This window comes from Larimichthys crocea, chromosome VIII (assembly GCF_000972845.2).
Source record: "Larimichthys crocea isolate SSNF chromosome VIII, L_crocea_2.0, whole genome shotgun sequence".
Taxonomy (NCBI): domain Eukaryota; kingdom Metazoa; phylum Chordata; class Actinopteri; family Sciaenidae; genus Larimichthys; species Larimichthys crocea.
The window spans coordinates 3,519,072-3,531,465 of NC_040018.1; the positions used below are offsets into that span (position 1 = coordinate 3,519,072).

The 12,394-nt window shown below is 42.3% G+C and overlaps 1 protein-coding gene across 11 annotated transcripts in view; it reads left to right on the forward strand.

Annotated features, from left to right (window-relative positions):
* The window catches only part of myo9aa (myosin IXAa), a 113,628-nt gene that overhangs the window by 94,583 nt on the left and 6,651 nt on the right, over positions 1-12,394 (forward strand). For 9 of the 11 annotated variants that reach the window (XM_019275805.2, XM_019275806.2, XM_019275809.2 and 6 more), the window contains 12 exons: positions 3,155-3,277; positions 4,819-4,968; positions 5,505-5,812; positions 6,230-7,975; positions 8,393-8,492; positions 8,728-8,952; positions 9,877-9,974; positions 10,085-10,212; positions 10,319-10,542; positions 10,633-10,749; positions 10,892-11,080; positions 12,209-12,259. In XM_019275805.2, the coding sequence (XP_019131350.2) occupies positions 3,155-3,277; positions 4,819-4,968; positions 5,505-5,812; positions 6,230-7,975; positions 8,393-8,492; positions 8,728-8,952; positions 9,877-9,974; positions 10,085-10,212; positions 10,319-10,542; positions 10,633-10,749; positions 10,892-11,080; positions 12,209-12,259 (3,459 nt within the window). The remainder of the gene's footprint in view (positions 1-3,154; positions 3,278-4,818; positions 4,969-5,504; positions 5,813-6,229; positions 7,976-8,392; positions 8,493-8,727; positions 8,953-9,876; positions 9,975-10,084; positions 10,213-10,318; positions 10,543-10,632; positions 10,750-10,891; positions 11,081-12,208; positions 12,260-12,394) is intronic. The other 2 variants (XM_019275808.2, XM_019275814.2) reach the window with 2 other exon arrangements.

A 12,394-nucleotide genomic window follows, 5' to 3' on the forward strand; every position in this document is an offset into this window, starting at 1 on the left:
ATTTTCCAATTTGGGGTTCAGTATCTTGCTCAAGGAGTCGAACTACTGATCATCTGAGTAGCCAATACAACACTGCATAATTTTAACATAGCCACATGAACATCTCCCAAAAACTATTCTAGTACAAAACCAAAACAGCATGTGAGTGGTCTACATTTGCTGCCCCACAATGTGTCCAACATGGTTGTGGTGGTTGTAGATGAATGTGTGTTCTTAAAAGTACTTTCATTTTATGCACATGTATATTTTTATTCCCCTAGATTTCAAAAGGAAATATTGTACTTGTTGTACAGATGAAGATTTACGAACAAAACGTGTGATCTGACTATAAAAAATATATATTTTTAAATATGAGCCACCTAATAACACGTAAATAGTTAGAATTAGCTCCCTGTTAACCAGCTTCAACATAAAACTACTGACATATTAGTCATAAAATATATGAATAAATAACAGAGACTGCATTATAAATACTTTTGATGCTCAGTGCATTTTGCTGGTACATATATTTGTACTTTTACTAAATGCATGACTTTATCGAGTATTTTTAAATCATATTTTTTTTCTTTTTTCCACCACTGGTGGTATCCATAACTAATAAATTAGGTAGAAGTATGAAAACAGTGCAAAATGACAGCAGCAGACAGAATAATATTTGGATTTTCTGTCTTTAATCTTCGTCAAGCTCCAAAAAAAATTCTGGATTCTTCACCTCTCATAATGAATAATACTGTAGCGTATTTTTTAAAGACCTTCTCCATGCTTGGTGAAGTCCCACATTTTCATCTCCACAGCTTTTAGCTAAAGAAAATAAAAAAAAATAGTTGTATCTGATCCCAGCCGGATAATTATTTATCAGACATGACAGCCCCTCCATCATACAACAGTTTTCATGACATGGAAACCGAACTTTACGTGTAAAATGTTGGAGTTTTCCTTTAAGTGATGTCAGTTTCTTGAGTGTTATAACAGACCCACTTCATCCTCTACATTTCAATCTTTTTCTATAAATGCCAAGTATCGTATTATCCAGGAAGCACTCGATAGCAGATCACATTAACATTCCCTCTGTGCGGGCCAAAGAGACCTGAAATGACAACCAGGTTTCCATGAATTTAGGTGCCAGTGATCGCCGATGTTGTCTGAGCCGCCGTTCTTTTGTATGTTGCGTCACAAGGGAATTATGTGGTACGTGAGGTGGCAGCCATCTTAACCACACTGGCTCCTATGAGAGTGATGTCAACCCTGTGAGAAATACTGTATGAGTAATAAAGCAGATTGTGTTTTATGCTGATTGGAAGTGAGACTTTGGACTGAAAACATTTGGGAGTGGCTCGCTCCCACTTCAGTTTTGTTCCTACTTTAGTTTCCATTTTGTGGTTTTTGAACGTTCATTCGTGCCAGTCATGTCATGTCGAGGTTTTAGCCAAAGATTAAATCACCGTGCTAGTCACTTCACCAAATCACAACATATTTTCCCATGAAACCATGGCGTACCTACTGTAACCCTGCAGAAAGTTCAGGTTTCTTCTCCTGCTGCCTCGCAAATACTATCAATCAATCATTTGTGGCACTGAAAATGAGTCATTTTAACAGCAGTGACTCTTTCCAGAAGCAATAAGTCATGATGAGCCACAGATTTCACTGTGGACAGTTTAATTCTTTTTCAGCTTAGTATAGAAAGCTTCACTGTTGCATGTACTCATGTATTGCACATTTAAGTATCCATGGTCTCATACCCTTTCTGTTTTTTGCATTACATTTATCTGACAACTATGATTCATAGTTACTTTTAAGATTGAGATTTTAGATGATAATCTTCTGTTAAAATACAAAGCATTGTTTAAAAATTAAATGTTGCTTGGCTTGGGATAGCTTACAAAAGGTTTCCTTGTAACTTTACAGATGTCTGTGATTTGTTTGCAGTTCCACTAAAGAGATATTTGCCCTTTAAACTCCTCAGATGGTTTCATTTCCTCCCAAAAGGGTAAAAAAATTCAATATTTCACAAAACAGCAAAGATTAAAAAGAGTAAAAATAAATATGAATTTGTGCAGTCAACTTTCTTTCTTTTTCTATTCATCACACTCATTCATACACTGTGAGCATTGGCTACAATGCAAGGTGCCAGCAGTTCATCAGAAGGGAGCTAATCACACACACACTGATGACACAGTTGTCAGGATTCAGTTCAGGGTTCAGTTTTTTGCTCCCCGAGGACACCGGGGTGTCCCGCTGACCCGCTCTGAACCACAGCCCCAGACCCGAGTGGTAGTGAAACACAACAAAGCTCACACACTATCATGATCATGAACAGTATAATGATGTTATATATCAGTCACAGAGAGTATTTTTAATTTGAAGTATATAAGTATATGTAGTAGATTTTTGCATGTATTAGATTTTTGCATGTAGTAGATTTTTGCATGTATTACCTGTATTTACCTGTTATGGAGTATTTTGTTTTGTGTTGGTACTTTTACTTTTTCCTCCACTGACACAAAAGAATTTAATCTAAAATTGTGCTATTTATTTAGCTATTAGTGGACTGACCTTTTATATAAAATCAACATAACTGAGTGCGTAACACTAATTATTTTGATGATCTCACTTAGACCGTTTTAGCATCAGACATCATCATTTACCAGAAAATTCCTCCAAACATATTTAGTGTTGCGGTCAGCAATAATGAGAAATATCTTGGGCATGGTATCACTTTGGAGGACTCTTCTGTTTCCCGAGTCTTCAGAACAGAGCCTCTCCATTGTCCTCGGATCTCTGAAACACTCCCCATGCTTGTAATTGTATAAACACAGCATCTGTTTCCCTCGCCACCCCCCACAGCCCAGGGTGCAGAGTGTATTGAATTCAGACAATGGGCCTCAGTTTGAAGAGTGGGAGTTCAGCATATTTATGCCATGAATGTTTGAACCCCTGCAAATATGGACAGCATGGACTTTTACCTGAAACCACATGTGCCGTGACAGCTTGTTTCTGCTCAAGAGATGCTACAGGAGACAAATTCAAGGCCGCGGCGTTTCCATCCAAGACCCCAATCCAGTTCATCCTGCACTGTTGTTAAAAACATGAATCTTGTGCATATAAAATCCAGAAGAGATATTTCTAATTAACACTCTCTTTGGTGTCTCCATAGGATTTTGTCCATCACTTCAGTGTGCTGCTCCCAGAGGGCACCAGTGCCACCAAAGAGGGCATCCAGCAGTGTCTGGACCAGCTCGACCACGAACCAGATGGGTACCAAGTGGGAAAAACGATGGTATTTACCCTCTCCTCTACTTTCTTCTTTGTTCCTTTAAACCGGACGATAAACATATACAGTGAAACACGGTGTGATATCTGTTTTTAATGTTAGCTCTGTCTGAATCAGCCACCTCCGCTGTCCAAAAGTGTAAATAATATCTGTTACACAGCTCTCGGAACTGTTTAGGTTTTATTGATGATCCCAAAGTTTCCATCAGTACCAAAGTTTCCACACAGAGTGACAGTTAACAGTGTTTAAACTGAGAAATAATATATTCAGAATATTTCATGTGATCTAGTGGTGCAGCCATAAACAAAAACTGGTGTCTGGTTTTGAATATTTCACACAGTCTACGTTTGATCCAGCTTTAGAAAAGTTTTGGAACAAGTTGAAAATATAAAACATATGATATACAACCGTGGGACCCTGTGTGAAACATAAATGAAACCAGAATGCGATGATTTGCAAACCCTTTTCTGTTTACAGTATGTTCAATTGAACGCAGTACAAAGAAAATATGTTTAATGTTTAGTGTTTTTATTTATGTTTTACACATATTGTAGTGACCACTGATGGTATAAAGAATGGACAGCGCTGTGAAACTCAAAATCTCTGTCTCTGGTCACTGCCATGTTTGTAGTAAACCATCTGTAACAGCACCCACCTGTCAATCAAAGCAGCCACGCTGTTATTTATGCATAACTTTAAGCATTAATATAATTCGAACAGGTGAGTTCTATAAAAATTCACAGGGAACGGGAAAATTAGCTATAGAGACCAAAACAGTTTTTTGTACCAGGCTGTAAACATGTTTATTTCTGCTCTGAAGTTGGACATTTGAACATGGGGACTTATGGAGACTGACTCGTTCTGTAGCCAGCCTCAAGTGGACGTTTGAGGAACTGCAGTTTTGACATTTCTGCATTGGCTTCAGCCACAGAGGTTGCCGCTTGGCAGTGACACACACAGCGTCCCAACTTTTTTGTAATTGAGGTTGTAGAAAGAGTTTTTACAGACGCTCCAGGGTTAAATAACTTCTCAGTGAGTAATCCAGATGTGAAATGAAAAGTTAGGTCAAAACAGTAGTTTAGTGATTTTCCTATAAGATGTCATTGTTTGGTGACACTGCTGAAAGAAAATATTAATGCTCATCATCCTGAATGTCTAAAAATGTATTTACTCATAATAATGTGCCGTTTTTTAAATTACTCCAACTCGTTTAGCTTTTGAAACTGTTGAACTATAAATAGTCACAGACATGGGGAAAGGATCGTGTTGGGGATCACCTCATATTACCTGAAAGCATCCTCCCTCTGTAATGAAGACTGTGCCCCATATTTGGTCAGTCCACAGTATGAATGAGGCATGATGAAGGCTCCATGCCTTTGGGATGCTGTCTATATAATTAGAGGATCATACCTAACATACTTGGGACCGTGCATTCGTCCAGAGATTTCAGACTGTGTGTGTGTGTGAATCACGGGCCAGAAAACCCCCGTTCTTCATTAAGTATGTGTGTTACACAGCGCTGACTCCATCCTGGTCCCTCCCCTCAGGTGTTTTTGCGGGAGGCTGAGCGCCAGCGCCTGCAGGCCTTACTCCACGGGGAAGTTCTCAGACGTATCGTCACGCTGCAGCGGCGATTCAGAGCCCGGCTGGAGAGGCAACAGTTTGTCAGGATGAGAGAAGCAGCGATCTGCATTCAGGTACAGTACAGAGCTTTTCATTATCACAGCCCTTTGTCTCCAACTACTTCATATCTGTCTTTTGTTTCCGAGTTTGACATGAGAGAAGAACCTTGTGATCACTGGACATAAACAAGACCACAGTTTGTTTCTCTGGAAAAATCCATCATAAAATAACTTTTTATTGTTTGTGTTTTTTGGAAGATGGTCTTCAGTTGGTGACTCTAAATTGCCCGTAGGTGTGAATGTGAGCGTGAATGGTCTCAATGTGTCAGCTTTGTGATGAACTAGTGACTTGTCCAGGGTGTATCCCACCTCTTGCCCGAGATTTTGTTGTGCATAGGTGAAAAAGTTTGTCTCATGTCATGTTTTAGGAATGAGTTCATTGCATCACTCATCACATAATATGTAGTCGTGCATTTAAAATATAATCTGTGCCTAAAATGTTGGGTAAGTCCTCACACAGTGCAGTACTTTTATTGGAGTTGTTGTACTCAGTGAACATGGAAGAAAAAATCACTGTAACATGGAAATAAAATATCATCATCTCCTCACAGAAATGGTGGCGTTTGTACCGGCCCATTGAGGAGGAGGAGGATTATGACCCTGCTGTCCAGGAGGGGGCAGCTTTGTGTCTGCAGACACACTGGCGAGGGTACAGGGAGCGTCAGAGGTTCAGGCTGTGGAGGGAAGCTGCTCTGGTGCTGCAGAGGGCATGGAGGTCATGGCTGTACCGGCGCTGCACGGCAGCTTTGGTTATTCAGACGGCCTGGCGCTGTCATCAAGCCAGAGAAGCCTACCTGCGTCTGTATGCGGCTGTGATACAACTACAGGCAATTAGCAGAGGCTACCTCGCCAGACAAAGGTAAGTCACACTGTAAAACATCTTTTACCTCATTCTGAGGCAGCTCTTTATTCTCTAAACTAACAAAAGTAAACAGTATTCTGTAAATTACTTCTACGGGTAGGTGCATGATTTTTTTGCTCAATCTGGTGAAAAACCAGATTAATCTTTGCACACAGCTCCTGCAGTGTATTTGGCCATTGTTCAGTGTGCTTATAGGCCAGGCTTGGTAAGAGCATGCCATTACGCAAGCAAGCCAACCCAAAGCAGCTCTACGATCAGCTGAGCTGCTGAGAGCAAGAACTAAATCAGACTCTAAGTTTGGGAACACTTGAGGTAGTACTGATTTGTTATTTGTAACTTTAGTTGTTTAAAATTGATCGTGATAGTACGAGTTCAACTCAGCTTAAGTTGTAACCGTGCTTTCTTGATTGACAGCTTAAAAGACCTGAGAGAACAGAAACTGAGGGAGGAGAAGGAGCAGCAGGAGAAGCTGCTCCAGCTACAGAATGGCCAGGTGAGTCTCTCGCCAGAAGACGAGGAGGAGCCGCCCGAGAGAATCATGGGGTTGGACCTCAGCACGTGGGAGGATCGTTCCTACGAGCAACGAGAAAGGAGCCTACAGATCATCAGCAGCTATGAGGGTGCAGTTAGGGAGGAAGGAGAGCATGCCAGGACAAAAGAGAGACTTCGAGCACAGACTGAAGCACCGGCCCCAATCCTGCCATCCACTGTGGTGGTGCGAGAGAGGTCCAGAACTGTAGACGAGCCCAGCCAGAAAACCACTCGAGCCAAGAGAGAGAGTCGCCGGATGAGAGAGCTGGAGCAGGCCAAGTTCAGCCTGGAGCTCCTCAAGGTTAGAGCAACCAGCGGAGGAGCCTCGTCCCCATCTGAGGAACGGCGTTGGTCCGTCGAACTGGTGCCCCCTTCTACCCCGCCTCTTCGTTCACCGCAAGGCACGCCGGACAGCCAGAGCTCCAAAGGCAGCTTTGAGCTTCTTAGCTTGGATGAGGAAGCACCCAAGGCTATAGAAGAGATGACAGACAGTGAGGACCCCTGCTCCCCTCTTCCTCCAGTAGCTGAGCCTGATGTCGAGGTTGTTTCAACAAGCCCAAAGCCAGTTGAACCGCATAGGACAGATGTTTCTGATGCTGTTGCCCACCCAGGCGGCCAGGGCCAGACCAAAATGGATCTTGCAGCCCCGTCTGCCCCCACACATCCGCCCAAAATCGAGAACTACCTCCCTACTTTTTACGTCCCTGCTAGTGAGGGCAGCACAGTCATCTCCCATCGTCCTGCAGAAGAACCTCAACAAAACACAGAGGCAGCTGTCTCTACAACCACCACCACCGTTTTCAAGCCCCTGAAAGAAAGGCGGGAGTCAGCGCGTCGACCGGTGGTGGTGGTCATCAGTATGCAGAAAGAAACGCCACTAAGCGAAGAGCTGAGTGAAACTGTCCGTCCCCCTGTAGAGGTTCGAGATTCTGCAGCCCAGACAGGGGAGTTGACACCATCGCCACACAAACCAGACCCAGCTCCTGTGCCTCAAAGTCCCGTCCCCGTTTCTAACTCTGTCCCTCAGGCTGACCAGACTGTCATAGAGAAGCTGGTGCGACTGAACGAGGAGAAAGAGGTGAGGCAGCGTAATCAGCAGCAGCAGAACGAAAAGGAGATGATGGAGCAGATCAGACAACAGAAGGAAGCGTTGGAGCGGCAGCGCCATTTCTTCGCTCAGTACGAGAGAGATATGTTCGAGAAGCAAAGAGGAGAAGCTCTGCACAAAATACAGCAGAGTCGACAGGGCACTGGCGAAACTGCAAACTCCGTCAAGCCCATCAGACCCAGTTCACTGCTGATCGAGAAAACAGCAGGGCTAGCTCCTCATGCCAGGGCACGGTCAGACTCCAACGCCCCATCAGTGCCATCTCACCCGGGTGAAAAGCTCAAGGTCCGTGCCCCTCATCCCCAGCTGCCTCCACCACCTGCTTCTGCTCCCAGAGAAAGACGCAGGCCTGTCGCTGACGGCTGGGCACCCAAACTCACACTGGAGTCCAAAGATGGAGGAGGAACCAGAGGGAGAACAGCTGCCAAGAAGCCGCCAAGTAATCCAGTCACCACAGTTAGTATGACGGATAAGCCAGGCAACATCTTTTTCTCTCCGACAGACAAAGTGACATTTACCAAGTGAGTAATGAAGGAATACATTGATGTTTGATTGCTTCCACCGTGTATGTTTAACGTTTTTTTTTTTTCAACAACTTTCAAGAAACAAAGTAGCTGGATAAATGAAAATAAACGTAGATAGATTTATGTTCATGAGGACGATGAATCAAGTTTCCATTTTAAATAAAATGAATGACTAAAATTATTCATGCATGTTAGCACAGTTTCTGTGTGGACATGTTCACGTTTGCATGAGTTCTCTCCAGGTACCTCGGCTTCCTCCCACAATCCAAAGACATTTAATTTCATTTGTTGGAAATGAAATTTCAATTCCATTGAAACGAAAAATGAAATGAATTCCATTCACTTGATGAATTCTTTATTTGGCTTCATTACTTTAAATTATATAATAAATGTTTTCTTATTTTTGTCCATCAGGTTTGACGGTGATGTTGTCACTAAAGAAACACCTGAAGCCGTTCCCAGAGAAGGACCCACGCCCGCCTCCAAACCTGCCAAAGGAACAAAAGTGCGGGATGTAAGCAAAGTCTCCTTTCTTTTAGAAAATAGACTTATAGCATGTGTTTGCAGGAGTGCCTTTTTGTGTTGTGAATGCATTAATGAATCTTGGCAGGATATCTCCCAGTCTTACACTAAAAATGACACATCTGACCTACTGTACATGAAGAACAAAATGCACTGAAGCTCTTCTACAGGTTATTTAAAGGCACCTTTTATTTAAACATGCTGTTATCACTTCTGGTAAACTCCAGGTCGGCAGAGCGGGCCAAAAAAAGAAAGCCAGAATGGCACGGACCCGCTCCGACTTCCTCACCCGCGCCCCCGTCCTCTCAGTTGGGGGCGATTCAGATGAGGATGACTTTGACGGCGACAGCCCCCTCACCTCCCTCAGCCCCCGTCATTTCACTCTGCCCCTCGTCAAACAGAGTTCCACAGAGGCGGGCTTAGGAGAGTCCTGTTTCAGTGACTCAGACATGGTAACAGGCGCCAGACCAAGCCAACAGTGGCGAAAACTCTCTGCGTTCTTGAAACGTGGCTTCGTCTCTTTGACATCGCTAACCCCCTTCACGCAGAGACAGCGCAGATCTGCGTCACACCTCTGACTCAAACTGAGCTTCAACAAACTTCTGGTTTCCTAAAAAATGTACAACTTTCTAAAAGTGCGGAAGACATTTCAAAAAGTGTTTCAAGGCAAAGACGATTTGAAATACTCGTCAAGCACCATCCTTTCAAAATATACTACTTTATTTTACACTTTACCAAGAGTTCAAGGTTGTCAAACAACCATAAATCTAATATTTTATTGGTTTGACAATCAAATCATCGTAATTTGACTTTTATGCATTGTGACAGATGCAGGACAATTTTTGAAATGTGTTTTCCCTTCAAACTTTTAACGTAGTTGCTTCTCTAACATAATTTGGCTTCTCTTTCTCTCACGGTTGTAACAGTGACTTCTCTCCTTCGTTTATACTTCCTGGTCGAGTAGCAGTATTTGCATGTCACTTGGTTGTTTCTCCTCTCTTAGCACGTAGCACTAGTCACAAACCAAACTTTGGGATTCTTTGAAATAGGATGAACAAGTCACTGTTGACTTTATTCATCACTTAACAAACTCCTGCTGTCTTTTAATGGTTCTCTTCCTGGGAATTTGCTCTTTGTTTAAGAGTGTAACATTTTTTAAAGTATTATGTGTTATTGCTTTTTGATATTATGATTACTATAAAGAGGATTACTAAATGTACATTGTAGCTGGTGAAGCTCCAGAGATGCAATGCTGCCATCTAGTGGCTTGAACTTGTACACAGCTCATAGCATACTTCACATGGAAATTCATATCAGAGATGCCTTTCTTCAGTTTTCATGTGTTTAACATGCAGTCCAACCTGATGTTGTTTCAGCCTGCAAGCCTTGAAGAGCAAAAGAAGATACAAAAAGCCATGTCGTCAGGAGATTTGGTCAAAGTGGAGTCAATGCGCAAGAACACACAAGACGGAAGGTTCGTCTGACCTAAACATTGTTCTTTTGTCTCTCAAATTGCTCAGGAGTTAAAGCTGTAAATGTTTTGATCGCAATTTTCATCAGTAATCACAGAATTTGTTTGAACAGGGTTCGTAAGATGCGTTTCTGGGGGAAGACCAAGTATGGAGACAAGAAGACGTCCAGAGAAAAGCTGATCTGCGGGGGTGACTCCATGGATGGAGACTATGGAGACACCGGGCCATTGCTGGGAGAGGGTGTGTTATAAAGCTCTGAAATAGGGCTGAAATGCTGTTTGTTGTTTTTTATCTTTGATAATTATTCCCATTGAAGCGTCACTGAGTGGAATACTCGTCTTCACAGCAGGTCAAGAAAACATGTCGCCTCCCTGCAGTCCTGATCCGACGTTGGATCGAGGGTTCAGCGACTTAAAGGAAAACAAGGGGCCGTCACCGAAGGTGAAGCGAAGGCGCAGCGTTAAGATCAGCAGTGTAGCACTGGAGCCGGCTCAGTGGCAGAACGATGCGTTACAGATCCTCACCTGCACCAACGACTACAGGAGCATGAACGACTTCCTGATGAAGAAGGTAAAAATGAAACGAGATGAATGCAAGATGACTGTTACAGGTACAGGTAGTGCATATTTATACTAAGATGATTGCGCTGTCGTGTTTTAGATCAGCGACTTGGACACAGAGGACAGTAAGAAGGACACCATGGTGGATGTCGTGTTTAAAAAGGCTTTGAAGGAGTTCCGTCTAAACATCTTCAACTCGTACTCCACAGCGCTCGCGGTAAGTGGTCTCAGACGTGATATCCATCTTCAAACAAAAGGATTAGAAGGTTGCAACTGACTCACAGCACATCTTAAATCGTTTATAGTAGAACATTACTCCCAAAGTAGAGAGATGAATACTCCCTCATCCTCCTCCACAGATGGACGACGGGAAAAGCATCCGCTACAAAGACCTCTACGCTCTGTTCGAGCACATCTTGGAAAAGACCATGCGGCAGGAGCAGAGAGACTGGAGAGAGTCTCCTGTCACAGTGTGGGTCAACACCTTTAAAGTTTTCCTGGATGAGTTCATGACTGAGTACAAACCTTTAGACAGCACGCTCAGCAAGGTAAAGACACGTAACAGCCTCCTGACTGCTCAGGACACAGTTATGGACTTATGTAATAACTAATATATGTGCGTTATGTGCTGTGGATCAGATAGAAATATGGATGTGTAACGTTTACTCTGGTTTAAAACATTTCAAATACATTTCCCTGATGTATTTTGTTTTATTATCAGCCTTATGTGTAGTCATGTTCACACATAGCCCGTAGCACGCACACATCCATGATAGTTATGAGCTCAAACGTGCTAAATAGATAGTAAGTGGAGGTAAAGTTAATGTTTCAAAAACATAAGCGACCTCTTCTAAAGAAAGAGAAGGTGTGACCACCACACTGTAAAAAAAAAACTAGCAAACAACGAGCTGTGTCACGAGCTCAAACGGTTTTTGCCCGAGCCTGGACACACATAGCAAGAAATGGGCAGCATAAAAACTGATTTTATTTGACTCCATTATAGATTTTATCTTGGTAGTTTGAGCTCTTATTTTTAGATTAAGTATCAGTGCATTGCGTACAGTTTTAAGCACGTACAAGGGGATTACTTAAGTTAAAGAAATACAGAGTAACTTTTAATGAAGGTTTCTCAGTATTAAAATATGTTTTTATGTTGTGTATTTCTTCATGTAGAATGTTCTGGGTTGTATATCTCCTTTTCTTGCTGTGTTTCCAGGCTTGGCTAGTCATATTTACCTTTCCAGCTTGTGACACGGCTCATTGTTTGCCAGTTTTGTTTTTTCATTTTGGTCGTCACACCTTTTTTATTAGGAGAGGCCGCGTATGTAAGATTCATTCACAGAAGTGTTAGATCATGCAATTATACTACATTTGCTGGTTGTCGTTTGAACCTCTCCTGTTTATAAATGGCCATTACTGCTGATTCGATTACGCTAAAGATGGCTTATAGCTGAACACACTGTTTTTTTGCCCATAATAAACAAGAAAGTGCCAGAATCAGTTTGTATTGTTTCTCATCACAACCGTGAACCCAGTACAGCTTTGGAAATGCTTAATCAGCCTTCTGAGTTGTTAGTTTCCAAGATACGTACGTTAATATTTATTAATAATGTTTATATACACAGTTAATATATCTAATAAATACTAAAACATATCTGTTGTTTTCCTTACTACAGCAGGTACCCAAACCTGAGCGCAAAAAGAGGAGGAAAAAGGACACCGACATTGTAAGTCCTGTCCTCTACTCCTCTGTTTGCTCTTTGGAATGATAATAAGAAGAAAGAGAATAAAAAATGCTATAAAACATACATAAAAATGTGAAAGTATGCAGGTGATGAACATTTGCTCTGCTGTTCTCTGCA